At 45.8% G+C, this 17,077-nt stretch overlaps 1 protein-coding gene across 3 annotated transcripts in view; it reads right to left on the bottom strand.

The window, feature by feature from the left end:
* The window catches only part of NRBF2 (nuclear receptor binding factor 2), a 45,661-nt gene extending 44,417 nt beyond the window's left edge, over positions 1 to 1,244 (bottom strand). For all 3 annotated transcript variants that reach the window (XR_012512825.1, XR_012512826.1, XM_039478098.2), the window contains exon 1: positions 1,014 to 1,244. Coding sequence is in view for 1 of the 3 variants with exons in the window: in XM_039478098.2 (XP_039334032.1) it covers positions 1,014 to 1,043 (30 nt within the window). In the remaining 2 variants the exon portion in view is untranslated. The remainder of the gene's footprint in view (positions 1 to 1,013) is intronic.
* Positions 1,245 to 17,077: the final 15,833 nt, after the last annotated feature.

The following is a 17,077-nucleotide window of genomic DNA, read 5'->3' as shown; positions in this document are numbered from 1 at the left end:
AGAACCTATAATCTTAAGCCACCAGGCTCTACTGCTTTACTAGGGCTCAGAGTTCTGAGAGAGAAGAATCCTCTATAGTGCTTTTTTTCAATCCCACCATCGCAAATGAATTGTAAACCTGCGACTTAAAAGTTCTTCCTGTGTGCAACCTTAGTAACCTAACTTTTGAATCCAAAATGGGTAACCTCTCTGAGAAACTAAAAGATGCTGTGGCCAGTCTGGAAAGAATTCCTGTTTCCTGTTGTTAGTGGGGTTCTGCTTTTTTCTAATTGCAACACCTGAAACGCCTTAAAACATAAGTAAACAGGTTATCAGCCATTTTCCTGAGAACAGCAAACACCTATTACACTTTAATGATGCCTAAATTGATAAATCTGAGCTAAAAATAGGATTTTTTTTTTTTTTTAGCTCAGATTTATCAATTTAGGCATCAATCAACAACAATGGCTGTGTTTTTCCCCAGCTCCCTCTAATATAGTTGGGAGAAGACTCACTTTATGCATGTGAATATATGTGAGAAATGAGAGAGAAGTGAGGGGTGAGGAGGCTCTTCATTCCTCTCTCCAAAGCGGGGCGTTTTAGGCCCTCCTGTTTGAACTTAAAATCAGTATCACACACCATCTCTGCCTTGGCCGGCTTCAGTGCCTCTCCAGGCTGTAGGGAGGGTGGCTACGTGGCGTTAGGAGGACTTCCCCCAGCCAGAGAGGAGGTGGCAGCCCCAGTTGGTGGCATCCCCTCGCCCAGAGCCCCGCGGCAGGGGGCGCCAAGAGCTTCCCAGGGATCCCCCAGGAAGGCAAAGTCTGAAGTGGCTGGTCTGGAGCCGCAGTTCGGCCAGGGCCTGCCTAGCACCCACTCAGAGCCTCTGCGACCACCCCTGCCAAACCGCCCACCCCTGCCAAACCGCCCACCTCTGCCAAACCAACCCCCAGGCCTCAAAGGTTAGCCGACGCGCCGGGGACGTGGCCGGGCTCCTGAGGCGAAGGCACCCACGACAGACGCTGTGGGACACTCACCAGGTTGAGGGGTCCTTCCATTACTTCCATAGACCCCGGGGCAAGCGGTGGCCTTAGGAAGGGAAGCGGTAGCGCCGGGGAACATGGAGGGAACTGCAAGGTAGCTCGACGCAGCCGCGGATACCGCGGCCCCTCTCTGCGCCCCAAGAGCCAGTGGTGGGCGCAGAGGGAGCAACAACCTCACCACTTCCTCCTCCTGCGCTGCGTCGCGGACCCGCCCCCTACGCCGCCGCCACGGCCACGCACAGCGCCATGACGTCACACGCCCAAATGGCTGGTTCGAGGTGGGAGGACAGGGAGTGGGTGGGGCCCAGGGAAGGCGGGGCACCAGCTGACGTACGCTTGCGAGCGGTCAATCTTTCCTCTCGCGAGAAGCATTGGTTGAGTTTCTTGACGTCTCCTTTGACGTCTCGTGAGGAGGTACAGCCTCGTTGATGACTTGAAGTGGCTGCCTTCTGCAATTCGTTTCTCAAGTTTCCTTCTACATTGACTTTTCCCTGAAACTACTCATCTTCGTTGCTCCCTTTCTTGCGTTCCTGTCCACATCTTTATCCTTGTATTTGATTCATTTTTGAAAAGGCAGATATGAGCAATTCTAGACCATGTACTGGACTAACCCCCCTAGAGGTCAACAAACTCGAATAATTCAGGACTCTGCCCTCAAGTTGCTCACAAACTGATAAGCAAAATAATTTCGGCCTAGCCAAATATAGTACTCGATTTCTTTAACAATTATGTGCCAAACCAAAAGCTAGGTTCTTTCTGTCATGGAATTCACTGACAAACAGTTGCGATTTACGCTGGAAAGGCAATACATAGGGAGCTGTGACAGTGAGTAATCAAGGTGGAGTTGGGTGGTAAAGAAAAGCCTCTCAGGGGGGCGTGATTTTTTTTTTTTTTTTTTGAGAAGGAGTCTTACTGATGAGATCCGCTCACTGCATCCTCCCTCTACCCACCCTTCCCCCAGGGGATCCTCCCACCTCCGCCTCCTAAGAAGCTAGGAACTACAGGTGCCCAAGCCAGGCTAATTTTTTTTTTTTTTTTTTGTAGAGATGGGGTTTCGCCACGTTGCCTATGCTGGTCTTGAACTCTTTTTTTTTTTTTTTTTTTGAGACGGAGTTTCGCTCTTGTTACCCAGGCTGGAGTGCAATGGCACGATCTCGGCTCACCGCAACCTCCGCCTCCCGGGTTCAGGCAATTCTCCTGTCTCAGCCTCCTGAGTAGTTGGGATTACAGGCATGCGCCACCATGCCCAGCTAATTTTTTGTATTTTTAGTAGAGACGGGGTTTCACCATGTTGATCAGGATGGTCTCGATCTTTTGACCTCGTGATCCACCCGCCTCGGCCTCCCAAAGTGCTGGGATTACAGGCTTGAGCCACCGCGCCCAGCCGGTCTTGAACTCTTGAGCTCAAGTGAGCTCAAACGATTCGCTTTCCTGGACCTCCCAAACTAATGGGATTATGGTCGTAAACTACCGCACCTGGCTAAGGGCGTGATCTTTAAGATGAAACCTTGAAATTCCAGTTAAACAAAGACCTTTCTCAACAAAGGAAATGTCTTACGTCTCTACTCTAAAGGCGGTGGGGGGCAGGGGGAAAGCTGCAGCATTGTTAGGATGCAAGAGAGAGGCAAAAGAAGACAGATAGGCGACTTCCAAAACATAGGTGGCCTTTGTAGTGCACAATGAAGCATTTGAATTTGACTCAAAGTCCATTGGGAAATAAGTAAAAGGATTTTAAGCCACAGAATAATCTGCTTTAATTTACAGTTTTGAAAAGATTAATTTCCCTGCAATTCGAAGAACAGATTGTAGGAGGCCTAAGGGAAAAGAACCAAGACAAGCCAGTTGATTGACTAATTATTGAAGCTTAGACTGGAATGGAAGTAAGGAAGATTCAGTCATGCATCAACTGTTTACATGGTTATTGTGTTTCTGCCATGTGCCAGAAACTTTAGAAGAGAAGTAGAGATATTCAAGATATAGTTTTGAGCATGGAATTGAAAGCACTTGGTGATGGATTGGAAATAAAGCATACAGAAAATGGAAGAATAAAATCTTTTGTTCAAACAACCAAGTGGCCTGGCACAGTGGCTCACACCTGTAATCCCAACACTTTGGGAGGCTGCGGAGGGCAAATCACTTGAGGTCAGGAGTTCGAGTCCAGCCTAGCCAACATGGTGAAACCTTATCTCTACTAAAAACACAAAAACTCAGCCAAGCGTGGTGGTATGTACCTGTAATCCCAGCTACTGGGGAGGCTGAGGCAGCAGAATTGCTTGAACCTGGGAGGCGGAGGTTGCAGTGAGCTGAGATCAGTCACACCACTGCACTCCAGCCTGGGTGACAGAGAGAGGCTGTGTCTCCAAAATTAAAAAAATTAAACAACCAAGTGGACAAGATAGGAGCCAGTTTGCACAGAGTATCGAAAGTTCTATTTTGGGCACTGTATTAATTTCCTATGGCTGCTGTAAGAAGTTACTACACATTTAGTGGATTAAAACAGCAGAAATGTGGCCGGGCGCGGTGGCTCAAGCCTGTAATCCCAGCACTTTGGGAGGCCGAGGCGGGTGGATCACGAGGTCGAGAGATCGAGACCATACATGGTGAAACCCCGTCTCTACTAAAAATACAAAAAATTAGCTGGGCATGGTGGCACATGCCTGTAATCCCAGCTACTCAGGAGGCTGAGGCAGGAGAATTGCTTGAACCCAGGAGGCGGAGGTTGCGGTGAGCCGAGATCGCGCCATTGCACTCCAGCCTGGGTAACAAGAGCGAAACTCCGTCTCAAAAAAAAAAAAAAAAAACAGCAGAAATGTGAAGGCTAGAAGTCCAAAATAATTTCATAGCGCCAAAACCAAGGTATACAGTAAGGCCTCGCCCCCTTCTTTTCCAGCCTCTGGAGCTACATTCTTTGCATTCCTTAGCTCACAGCCCCTTCTTCCATCTTCAGAGTTAGCAGCACAGCATCTTCAATGCTCTTTCTGCTTTTGTCATGTCATTTCCTCTTAAAATCCTGCCTCCCTCTAGTGAGGACCCTGTGAATACATTGGGCCCATCAAATAATTAAGGATAGTCTTCCTATCTCAAGATTAACTTAATCACATCTACAAAGTCCCTTAGCCAGATAAGGTAACATTCTCAGCTTCCACAGATTAGGACCTGGATATTTTGGGGACCATTATTCAGACTACCAGAGGCATTGTATCTAAGGCAAATCAATGACATACTCAAAATAATCCCAGAAGAGTTTTAACAAAGGGACTACTTACAAAGGTGTGGCCCGAGTTTAGGTAGTTACATGAGAAAAAGCAATAACTCCTGGGCTATAAAGAAAGAAATAGGAGGAGCTGGGTGCAGTGTCTCACACCTTTAATCCCAGCACCTTGGGAGGCCGATGCAGGCAGATCACTTGAGGCCAGGAGTTCAAGATCAGCCTGGCCAACATGGTGAAACCTCATCTCTATCAAAAATACAAAAATTAGCCAGGCATGGTGGCACATGCCTATATTCCCAGCTACTCTGGAGGTTGAGACACGAGAATCACTTGAACCTGGGAGGCGGAGGTTGCAGTGAGCCAAATCACACCACTGCAGTCCACCTTGGGAGATAGAGCAAGACTCTGTCTCCAAAAAAAAAAAAAAAAAAAAAAGAGAAATGAATAAGAGGGAAAGCTGAGATGAGAAAAATTTATACTCTGAAGAAACACTGACATCAATCAAGGACACTTTATCCTGAGGTGACCTTGCTTGCAGGGAGCACCCAGGGAAATAACCTTATTTCCTCTTCCTCTGACCTCCATTGGCCAAACCCAAGCCGAAGCAAGAAGACAAGGGAGTCCACTGATGTAATTCTTAAAAATCAGCCTCCAAGAGCAGGGAATAGGGTAGTGAGAGGTAGAAACCGGATCTGGAAAGACTAATACAAAATATCTGGCACATACAAATGAAAAATTTAACATCTGTTTTTGTTTTTGAAATGGAGTCTTGCTCTGTCACCCAGGTTGCAGCGCAGTGGTGCGATCTCAGCTCACTGCAACCTTCACCTCCCAGGTTCAAGGGATTCTTCTGCCTCGGCTTCCTGAGTAGCTGAGACTACAGGCATATGCCACCTTGCCTAGCTAATTTTCATATTTTTAATAGCGATGGGGTTTCACCATGTTGGCCCAGCTGGTTTCAAACTCCTGGCCTCAGGTGATCCACCCTCCTTGGACTCCCAAAGTGCTGGGATTACAGACGTGAGCCTCTGCACCCAGCCAACATCTGTTAATAGAGAAACTTCAGATGAATTAAATTTAGAAGAATTTATTGAAGCAAAGAAGGACTCGTGAATCAGGCAGCGCTCAAAAGTTCAGAGAGCTCCCCACCAGCAGCAGAGGCAGTGAACTTTATTGGCTAAACGTGGAAATAATTACTTGATTGGCTGTAGCTAAGCCTTTGCCCTCTTTGGGTGTGGTCCAGTGGAGAGTTCCTAGTGAGAGATTGGTTGGTGGTTTCTAACCGGGTAAGTTTTGTCTTACTGGATTTTTTGTCTGTTTGTTTTTTGTCTTACTGTTTATTTTTTGTTGTTGTTGTTGTTTTTGAGATGGAGTTTTGCTCTTGTCACCTGGGCTGGAGTGCAATGTTGTGATCTCAGCTCACTGCAACCTCTGCCTTCCAGGTTCAAGCAATTCTCCTGCATCAGCCTCCCCAGTAGCTGGGATTATAGGCACCCCCTAGTGTACCCGGTTAATTTTTGTATCTCTAGGAGAGACAGGGTTTTGCCATGTTGGCCCAGCTGGTTTCAATCTCCTGACCTCAGGTGATCCACCCTTCTTGGCCTTCCAAAGTGCTGGGATTACTGGCATGAGCCACCACGTCCAGTCATTTTGTCTTAGTGTTTACACTGAATTGTGTTTTAGTTTGCTTAAGCAGGAACCCAAGACTGGAGCAACCTCAGCCTAATAGCGTCCCTATTAATTGTTTTCACATATCTGAGTGGATATGTGAGGTAGGCAGTTAGATATACAAGACTGAAAGAAAAAAAGAAAAAAAAAGATACGTAAACTGAAGCTCAGGAAAGGTCTAGGTCAGGGGTGTCCAATCTTTTGGCTTCCCTGGGCCACACTGAAAAAAGAATTAACTTTGGCCACACATAAAATACACTAATAGCTGATGAGCAAAACACACAAAAAATTATACATATCTCATAATGGTTTTTTTTTTTTTCTTTTTTTTTTAGACAGAGTCTTTCTCTGTTGCCCAGGCTAGAGCGCATGATCTTGGCTCACTGCAACCTCCGCCTCCTGGGTTCAAGCAGTTCTCCTGCTCCCGGCCCTATTAGTGGTTTTTAAAAAATGAAGCATAAAATAAAATTATTAACAGAGAATATAGGGGATAGAGTTTATCTAAAAACATTAACAAAAAACTTAAGAAAAGTTAAAACAATTTAATTGAGCAAAGAAAGGTTCTTGAATCAAGCAGACCCCATGATTCAAAATAAATACAGAGAGACTCTACTACTGCTGTACGGTGGGAGAAAATTTTTGGACAATAAAAGGAAAGTGATATACAGAAAATAGGAGGGAGGTACAGAAACAGGTGGATTGGTTAAAGCTTGAACACAATTCAAATTTGAACAGTTGGCCACCTGTGAATGGTTGAAGTATGGCTACTGTAATTGGCTGAGATTCAGCTACTTGTTACAAGAGCGTGTTACAGTGTGTTTACACATCCAGTGAGGTTACAGTTCACTAGGTATAGAGGCCACACTTAAAACATGTAAGAAGCAGCTTTACCCTAAACTTAACACTTTACACTAAACTTTTCCACTCAAAGTGAGAAAGTCAGCCAGAGAAACTTTATTTTGTGGGTATTGTTGAGTGCCCGTTTGAGGTATGGAATTATAAAAAAGGGCAAAAAGCAATGTCCAAGAGGAGTAAAGATAGTACTAAGGGAGCAGAGGTTTCTTTTAGATGTTGAGCCAGAGAAGACCATGGAGTTGGTGCCATTTGAGCTGGGCCTCAGGTCTGGTGGAGGTAGGATTAGTACAGAGGAGACTCGGGGAGAATGAATGACAGTTTGTGGGAGACTTATATGTCCGGAATTCACTGACTACATCTTCTAATTCTTTCAGTGGAGACCTAAAAACCAGACCCTGAGCAGTAGTATGAGGCAAACGTTATCCTTGAGCTGCGGTTTGGCCCCATCCCACAGTAAGCATCGACACTACCACCTACCTCTCAGAGACAGCAGGCCTGAGGTGTGATGAGAAAAGAGGTGAAAAAAATAAAATCCTGAGGCCCTCAACCAACTGATCTGACTCCCTCTTGGCCAAGGAGACCCCAGAGAAAACTTAAAAACAGAGTTCCTGGCCATGATGGGTTGGGAGGTTGGACATAAATGCCTCATTATACCCTCTCCCTTGCTAATCACCATTAAGCTTTCTTCCCTAGGGGTTAAACAGAAAAACTCACTCCGCCCCTTCTTGTGTTTTCAACACAACAATCAGACACAACAACTGACCAGCATTCCTTCTTGATAATAGACCACTGACCATGGAGTGGTTCTGGCCAGTCTAGAGAGGATGCACACTGAGTACCGTTAGCGTCCAATGCTTCACCTTTTGACATCAGAGAGCTGAAAACTCCACCCATGCCTCCATGCCTCCATGAAGAGTCATGAAGCTCAGTTGCCCTTGTGTATGTTTCTCTTTTCATAAATATTTATGACTCCTCCTGTAGCTATTAAATATGTGTATTTGGCCACTCAGTTCAGCATAATTTCTTACTCCTTTTTATTTTATTTTATTTTGTTTATTTTATTTTTTATTTTTTATTTATTTATTTTTGAGACAGAGTTTCGCTCTTGTTACCCAGGCTGGAGTGCAATGGCGCGATCTCGGCTCACCGCAACCTCCGCCTCCTGGGTTCAGGCAATTCTCCTGCCTCAGCCTCCTGAGTAGCTGGGATTACAGGCACGTGCCACCATGCCCAGCTAAATTTTTTGTATTTTTAGTAGAGGCGGGGTTTCTACCATGTTGACCGGGATGGTCTCGATCTCTTGACCTCGTGATCCACCCACCTCGGCCTCCCAAAGTGCTGGGATTACAGGCTTGAGCCACCGCGCCCGGCCTATTTTATTTTTTTTTGAGACGGAGTTTCACTCTTGTTACCCAGGCTGGAGTGCAATGGCGTGATCTCGGCTCACCGCAACCTCCGCCTCCTGGGCTCAGGCAATTCTCCTGCCTCAGCCTCCTGAGTAGCTGGGATTACAGGCATGTGCCACCATGCCCAGCTAATTTTTTGTATTTTTAGTAGAGACAGGGTTTCACCATGTTGACCAGGATGGTCTCCATCTCTCCACCTTGTGATCCACCCACCTCAGCCTTCCAAAGTGCTAGGACTACAGGTGTGAGCCACCGTGCCTGGCCAACTCTTACTCCTTTTGCCCTTCCTTTGAAGTGCAGAACTTCTATTCAGAGACTACATTTCCCAGCCTGTTGGAATGGCCACTCTGCAGGCTGCAACCATTTATGAGAAATGAATCTTTTCAGCCAGGTGCAGAGGCTGACATCTGTAATCCCAGAATTTTGGTAGGCCAAGGTGGCTGGATCACCTGAGGTCAGGAGTTTGAGACCAGCCTGGCCAACATGGAGAAACCCTGTCTCTACTGAAAATACAAAATTAGCTGGGCGTGGTGGTACATGCTTATAATTCCAGCTACTTGGGAGGCTGATATAGGAGAATCGCTTGAGCCCAGGAGGCGAAGTTTGCAGTGAGAGGAGATCACACCACTGCACTCCAACCTGGGCAACAGAATAAGCTCCAACTCAAAAGAAAAAAGAAAGAAATCTTTTCTTTCCAGTCTTATGAACCTCATTATTCTTTAGCTGACATCAGTTAGCATAATACACAGTGTCCTGTTTGCAAATAGATAAGCAAGTGGCTTCTTGATTAAGTTAATCAAAAAAGAGATTCTCTTGAGTCAGGTACAATCTCTTAAAAGAGGGGCTAGAGCTGGCACAGTGGCTCCTGCCTGTAATCCCAGTACTTTGGGAGGTTGAGATGGGCGGATCACCTGAGGTCAAGAGTTCGAGACCAGCCTGGCCAACATGGTGAAACCCCGTCTCATTAAAAAAAAGAAAAAGGCCGGGCGCGGTGGCTCAAGCCTGTAATCCCAGAACTTTGGGAGGCCAAGGCGGGTGGATCACGAGGTCAAGAGATCGAGACTATCCTGGTCAACATGGTGAAACCCCGTCTCTACTAAAAATACAAAAAAATTAGCTGGGCATGGTGGCACGTGCCTGTAATCCCAGCTACTCAGGAGGCTGAGGCAGGAGAATTGCCTGAACCCAGGAGGCGGAGGTGGCGGTGAGCCGAGATCGCGCCATTGCACTCCAGCCTGGGTGACAAGAGCGAAACTCCGTCTCAAAAAAAAAGAAAAAGAGGGGGGACATATGTTCTCAGGACCTCCTGAGGGCTGTGTCACAAGAAAAAATAATAATAATAAATAAATAATTAAAAATTTTAAAAAAGAGGGGCTAGAATCTTCCTGAAGAGAGGGTGCTCTGTTACCAGCTTTGAGAAAGGAAGCGACTGCAAATTCTACAACATCAAAGAAATGAATTTTTTCAAAAGCCATGTGAGCTTGTGGGGTCCTTCAGACTAGCTGGTATCAGTAGTTTCACTGGTATTTGCGGTACTTGACAGAATATCTCAAAGAGGAAAATTTAATGTTTTGTAATGTTCAAGTTGTTATCGACACAGCAGGGGTCCCCAGTCTTCACCCCAGGCTTCAGTTGAGACCCAGCCCTGGCCCATGCCTTGCCTGCAGCCTTGTGAGATCTTGAGCAGAAGACCTGTCAAAACCATGACAATTATGAGGTAATACATGTGTGTTGTCTTAAGTTGCTAAGTTTGTGGCTTTGTTATGTGGCATGGAAAACTATTGCAGACTCCTCAAGAGGATAGAATTCAGAGGCAGAACTTTCTTGAAAAACAATAACCATGGGTGGGTGTGGCGGCTCATGCCTATAATCCCAGCACCTTTGGGAGGCCAAGGCTGGCAGATCATCTGAGGTTGGGAGTTCAAGACCAACCTGACCAACATAGAGAAACCTGTCTCTACTAAAAATACAAAATTAGCTGGGTGTGGTGGTTCATGCCTGTCATCCCAGCTACTCAGGAGGCTGAGGGAGGAGAATCACTTGAACCTGGAGGCGGAGGTTCTGGTGAGCTGAGATTGCACCATGGCACTCCAGCCTGGGCAACAAGAGTAAAACTCCATCTCAAAGAGAAAAGAAAAGGGGAGGGGAGGGGAGGGGGAGGGAAGGGAGAAACGATAACCATGAGCAGTGAATCCATGTGATTGGACTACTCAGTCCACAGTGGCTGCTGCACAGTGGGCTTGTTTAATATCTCTAAGGGCAACTTCAGCAACTACTCAGCAAGGAAGGGAAGTGCAATATATTCAGGTACATGCCAAACACACTGATGTTTGAGAACCACTTCATCAGGATCAGCAAAAGAGGAGAAAGGATAGAATTTTACAACCATGTCCAAATGGTGAAGATGGGCATAGCACCCATCAGTGCCATCCTCTGCCATTTGATGTCATGCTGTTGGCCAGTCAGTCACAGACTGAGAAGAGCATGCTGGACCTGGCCAGGCTATTAAGGGAAGAGATTATAAACTTACTGTATTAGCCTATTTTGTGCTGCTGTAACAGACTACTGAGACTAGGTAATTTGTAAAGAACAGGGATTTATTTCTTGCAGTCTTAGAGGCTGGGTAGTCGAAGGTTGAGGGGCTCATATCTGGTGAGGGCCTTCTTACTGAAATTATGCCTATAAACTTTACAAATTAATCAGGGAAGAAGAAAGGGGAAAAAACAAAAATAAACCAGGTTTACAGCACATTCAGCATGAATTATTAGGTCAGCTTGCTCTCCCTAACCTGCTGCCTCATAGTTACTTGCTGCCTATTGCCTCATAATTACATAGACCCTGTTACAAGATTATCATTCCCCTTAAATGCTCTGTAGCAGTGGTTCCCAACCTTTTTGACATCATCAGGGACTAGTTTTGTGGAAGACAATTTCTCCACAGACCAGGGTTGGGGGGTAGTTTTGGGATCAAACTGCCCACTTCAGATCATCAGGCATTAGATTTTCATAAGGAGCCAGCAACCTCGACCCCTCAGCAACATAGATCATGTGCAGTTCACAACAGGGTTTGTGTTCCTGTGAGAATTTAATGCTGCCAATCTGACAGGGCTCAGGTGGTAATGCTTGCTTGTCTGCTGCTCACCTCCTGCTGTGCATCCTGGTTTCTTTTTTAATTAATTAATTATTTATTTATTTAAATTTTTTTTTTTTTTTTGAGACGGAGTTTCGCTCTTGTTACCCAGGCTGGAGTGCAATGGCGCTATTTCGGCTCACCGCAACCTCCGCCTCCTGGTTCAGGCAATTCTCCTCCCTCAGCCTCCTGAGTAGCTGGGATTACAGGCATGCGCCACCACGCCCAGCCAATTTTTTGTATCTTTAGCAGATACGGGGTTTCACCATGTTGACCAGGATGGTCTCGATCTCTCGACCTCGTGATCCCGCCTCGGCCTCCCAAAGTGCTGGGATTACAGGCTTGAGCCACCGCGCCCGGCCGTCTCTCCTTTCAACCTTACAGAGTAAAGGCTGCATCTGTAGGTCTGGATCTGAAAATAATAATAATAATAATAATAATAATAATAGAGTAAAGGCTACATAAATGAATGGGATGATAGAGAGTTTCCCAGGTCAGTGCTGACACCCAGATGGAAAGATAGGAAGCACGGGGAAGGTACAGAACACAGAACTCTAAACTGGAGAATCCTCCGTTACAGGAGGATGTGTGAAGGTAGCAGCAGGACAAATGAAGATAAGTAAATCTGAAAATTACCTTCCTGCCAGTCCTTAGCCAGAATACCATTAGAAATTGTTAAAAGGGGGCCGGGCGCGGTGGCTCAAGCTTGTAATCCCAGCACTTTGGGAGGCCGAGGCGGGTGGATCACGAGGTCGAGAGATCAAGACCATTCTGGTCAACATGGTGAAACACCGTCTCTACTAAAAATACAAAACATTAGCTGGGCATGGTGGGGCGTGCCTGTAATCCCAGCTACTCAGGAGGCTGAGGCAGGAGAATTGCCTGAACCCAGGAGGCGGAGGTTGCGGTGAGCCGAGATCGCGCCATTGCACTCCAGCCTGGGTAACAAGAGCGAAACTCTGTTTCAAAAAAAAAAAAGAAATTATTAAAAGGGATAAGCATGGTAGCTTATAACTGTAATTCCAGCACTTTGGGAGGCCAAGGTGGGAGGATTGCTTGAACCCAGGAGTTTGAGGCTGCCATGAGCTATAATTGGGCCACTGCACTCCAGCCTGGGTGACAGAGCCAGACACGGTCTCTAAAAAATGAATAAATAAATTTAAAAAAGAACAAGCCCAGGAGGCAGCAGCCACAGCTTCTCCACTCGCAAGAGCTTCAGGCACAATCCCACCATAAAAGATTCTAGGACATTTCACCGTTGGGATTGGAAAGCTGCTCTACAAACTAGTACAGATTCTGCAAGTAAGATACCACAGCAGGATAGGCTCTTAAGCTACTGCAGAGCCAGTGTGACTACAAGAACAGTGGCCCCACTACACCGTAGAGAGGTGGACATCATGTCTATGACTATAGAGGGCAGCAACCTGGGGCTCTCTGGAGATAGCAGAGGGTAGCCAGGGGCTAGAGATCATTGTACTGGGACATGAGACCAATGGGGTACATGGTAATCTTTGCAGCTGAGCCTGTTAAAGAACAACTAGGGCTGGCCGCGGTGGCTCACGCCTGTAATCCCAGCACTTTGGGAGGCCGAGGCGGGTGGATCACGAGGTCAAGAGATCGAGATCATCCTGGTCAACATGGTGAAACCCCGTCTCTACTAAAAATACAAAAAATTAGCTGGGCATGGTGGCGCGTGCCTGTAATCCCAGCTACTCAGGAGGCTGAGGCAGGAGAATTGCCTGAACCCAGGAGGCGGAGGTTGCGGTGAGTCGAGATCGCGCCATTGCACTCCAGCCTGGGTAACAAGAGCGAAACTCCGTCTCAAAAAAAAAAAAAAAAAAAAAAAAAAAGAACAACTAAAGCAGGAAGCCACCATAGGGATCTGGACTTGGAGGAGTATCTTTTTTTTTTTTTTTTTTTTTTTCCAAACAGGTCTTGCTCTGTCACCCAGGCTGAAATGCTATTGCTCAATCTTGGCTTACTGATGATGCAACCATCTGGGCTCAAGTGATCCTCCCACCTCAGCCTCCGAGTAGCTGAGACTACAGGCTTGTACTATCTCTCCAGGCTAATTTTTGTATTTTTAGGGTAAAGATGGGTTTTTACCATGCTGCCTAGGCTGGTCTTGAACTCCTGAGCTCAAGCAATCCGCCTGTCTAGGCCTCCCAATGTGCTGGGATTACAGGTATGAGCCACTGTGACTGGCCTGTTTTCCTTTTTATATAGGCACAAGAGTGATACAGGAAAAAAAATATGCCTAAGTCTGAGGAACCAACCCGTTTTATTATATATAAAATAAAATTCTAAATGACAAAAACAAGGGCTTAACTTCAGAGAAAACCAGTTTGCCAGCATAGCTGGCATGTAAGCAATGACCACCTTTCCTCTACTTACTAGGTGTGAGGGCCCATCTTCCTTCTGTGTCATTCCTTGATATGAATGGATCTGGTAAGTCCTTCCCCACTTCCAACTTCATCATGAATAAAAGGGAAGAGTGCCTTTAACTACAGTATAGTTTAGTTGTTTATTTTTAAGACTGGTGTCAACTAGTAAGCTCCATCTTGCTTCAGGCTGCTTCAAGTGCTTTTTGAATGTTTAAATTACTCTGTTTCCTGAAACAGTCAAATTATCCCTATTTCCCAGTACTAATGGTTTAACTTTGTGATGTATAATACTTTGGACGTTTCCAAGCACTTACATGTACATTCCCTCTTTCAATTCTAACGGGCTCAAATTAGGAACTTGGCCAATGTCACAAAATTAGTAAATGGCTGGGCTAGGTCTTGAAACTAGCTCTGCCTGGCTATAAGCCCAGCTATTTTTCCACGACAAGCAGCTAAATATCTACTGGAATAACTGGATGTTGTTAAGACTAGAAGTAGACAGTTAGGGTAACCCACTGCAATTACATATGTTATTTTTGGTTTCCCTAGATTCACAGTCCTGAGTACTAAGAGGTTCAGGCTAAAAAGAGAGTTGCTATTGTTAGTGGCGCTATTCTCCTCCAGGGTATTTGCCAAGAACTGTTCACAAACCAGACTGGGCAGGAACTGGCCATGTGAGAAGTGGGAGGGTAGCTGTGAGGTCAGCAGGCTCTAACTCCTCAGACTCTGAGCCAACTTGTCCAGTTGCTTCAGCCTAAGCCAAGGTGAACAAAGCCAAGTTAGGCAGGAGTCAGGCATTCTATTCAACCAAGTTCAACAGAGGAGAGGCCAAGGAAAGCAGAATTTCAGGGTAGGTTTTTTATTCAGTAAGCTGACACTTGGGAAAAGGCAGTCAAATAAATGCAGAAAGGCAATGATTCAATCAACTTCGTATTAGGTTAGTGTTTCTCAAATAAGGAAGCTGAAGCCAGCACTCCAGAATCCTAATGTCCTTGGACTGTGCAGCTTCTGGTGTACCAGTAGGCCTGTCTTTTTTCTATCTATAAACTATAACTCACCTGTTGATCTATGCTGGGTTGGGCACGAAGGAAATCCTTTTCACCTACACTTTCTTTCTAGGTACTTCAGAACACTGAGACATCCTGATCAAATCCTTTCCACTCATTTTATTCACTACCCCCAATTATACAGACCTCAAATTTCCAGCTCTATCTCTTCCTCTGATCCTTTGAGGCAAAATGCTAGTCAATCTGGACTTCATTTCAAAAAGAGTGGTCATATACTGGGAAAGGATCAAGAGAATCATGAGATATTAAAAGATGGTAGAGTATGATGACCTTAAGTAAATGTCAGTGAGAGGACACTTAGAAATGATTGAAATCAACTGGGTGCAGTGGCTCATGCCTGTAATCCTAGCACTTTTGGAGGCCGAGTTGGGTGGATCACCTGAGGTCAGGAGTTCAAGACCAGCCTGGCCATCATGGTGAAACCCCATCTTTAAAAAAAAAAAAAGAGAGAGAGAGAGAGAAATGATTGAAATCATAAGGCATAAATTCAACAACTGCTCTTAAGTTTTCTTTTCTTTTTCTTTTTTTGAGACGGAGCCTCTCTCTGTTTCCCAGGCCAGAGTGCAGTTGTGCCATCTGGGCTCACTGCAACCTCTGCCTCCCAGGTTCAAGCAATTCTCCTGCTTCAGCCTCCTGAGTTGCTGGAATTACAGGCACCTGCCACCACGTCTGGCTAATTTTTGGATTTTTAGAAGAGATGGAGTTTCACCATGTTGGCCAGGGTGGTCTCAAACTCCTGACCTCAAGTGATCTGCCTGCCTCAGCCTCCCAAACTGCTGGGATTACAGATGTGAGCTACTGTGCCCTGCCTCGGTTCTTTAGTTTTCTAAGAGAAATTTGCCTTCAGCCTCCTTTTAAAAGTATTTTCAGGCCGGGCGCGGTGGCTCAAGCCCGTAATCCCAGCACTTTGGGAGGCCGAGGCAAGTGGATCACGAGGTCGAAGGATCGAGACCATCCTGGTCCACATGGTGAAACCCTGTTTCTACTAAAAATACAAAAAAATTAGCTGGGCATGGTGGCACGTGCCTGTAATCCCAGCTACTCAGGAGGCTGAGGCAGGAGAATTGCCTCAACCCAGGAGGCGGAGGTTGCGGTGAGCCGAGATCACGCCATTGCACTCCAGCCTGGGTAACAAGAGCGAAACTCCGTCTCCAAAAAAAAAAAGTATTTTCCACAGTTGCCAAGATTCTTCAATCCACTGTTAATCTATTCTGTTTCTCCTGTGTTCCATGCTGCCTGCCGCTGTCCCTCCTGAGCCGTACTAGCACAGGAAATATCTATTTGACAATCCTGGGAAGCCATATGAGGGCTTCAGGAAAGGGAAGGATCAGGCCAAACAGCACAGGAAAAATAAGAATTTTACCATGAATTGAACTTTCTACCTTTCATTTTCACTGTCTTCTTGATTTCTGAGGTGGTCTTTTAAAATATTTTCTCCACTTTTCTGTGGAAAAAAGGAAGGAAGAGAAAGCAAGAAAAAAAAAATATGACAAATACCTTTTGCCTCTACCCTGACATGTTTTCATCATATGCTGTTGATATTCAGACCAGAAGCAACTACGGGAAGAATGATGCAACCTCAGATGTTAGGACATCAGAACTGTGGCCAAAGAATTTTCACAGCATCCAGGGAGGTTGGCCAGGCTTCAGCTTTGGCCAGACACGGGTTATTCTACACTGAGTTCTCCTTTGCCAGTTCTAAAATCTGCAGGGCTCTGACTTTCCCAGCATGATTGTCATGTATATCATACTCTTTTTTTTTTTTTTTTTTTTCCAGTTCAGGGTTTTGGGGAAGGCAGCAAAGTAATTGGAGAAATGGACCAATTGGAAAAGTTTTGGTCACAATATTGAAATGATTTGCAGAACTCTTTAGACGTTTTCCAGCATCATGGAGCAAATATTCTTGGCTGGCTTTGACAGATGTTTATTTTGTAAATGTATGCATAATTAACTCCCTCCCCCCACTTTTTTGGGACAGAATCTCACTCTGTCACCCAGGCTGGAGTGCAGTGGCACTGTCTCAGTTTACTTCAACCTCCGCCTCCCAGGTTCAAGAGATTTTCTTGCCACAGCCTCCCTAGTAGCTGGGATTACGGGTGCGTGCCACCATGCCTGGCTGATTGTTGTATTTTTAGTAGAGACAGGGTTTCACCATGTTGGCCAGGCTAGTCTCAAACTCCTGGCCTCAAGTGATCTGCCTGCCTTGGCCTCCCAAAGTGCTGGGATTACAGTTTGTGAGCCACTGCACCTGGCCTAATCCCTTTTTGGATAGGTGCATTCTCATTAAGGACTTACATTCTTCACCTTTTCTTATGAACCTCACCACACAGTTTGGAAT

Source organism: Saimiri boliviensis, chromosome 12, assembly GCF_048565385.1.
Source record: "Saimiri boliviensis isolate mSaiBol1 chromosome 12, mSaiBol1.pri, whole genome shotgun sequence".
Classification (NCBI taxonomy): domain Eukaryota; kingdom Metazoa; phylum Chordata; class Mammalia; order Primates; family Cebidae; genus Saimiri; species Saimiri boliviensis.
Note: the sequence above shows the minus strand (reverse complement) of the source record. Positions and strands in the feature narration are given on the sequence as shown.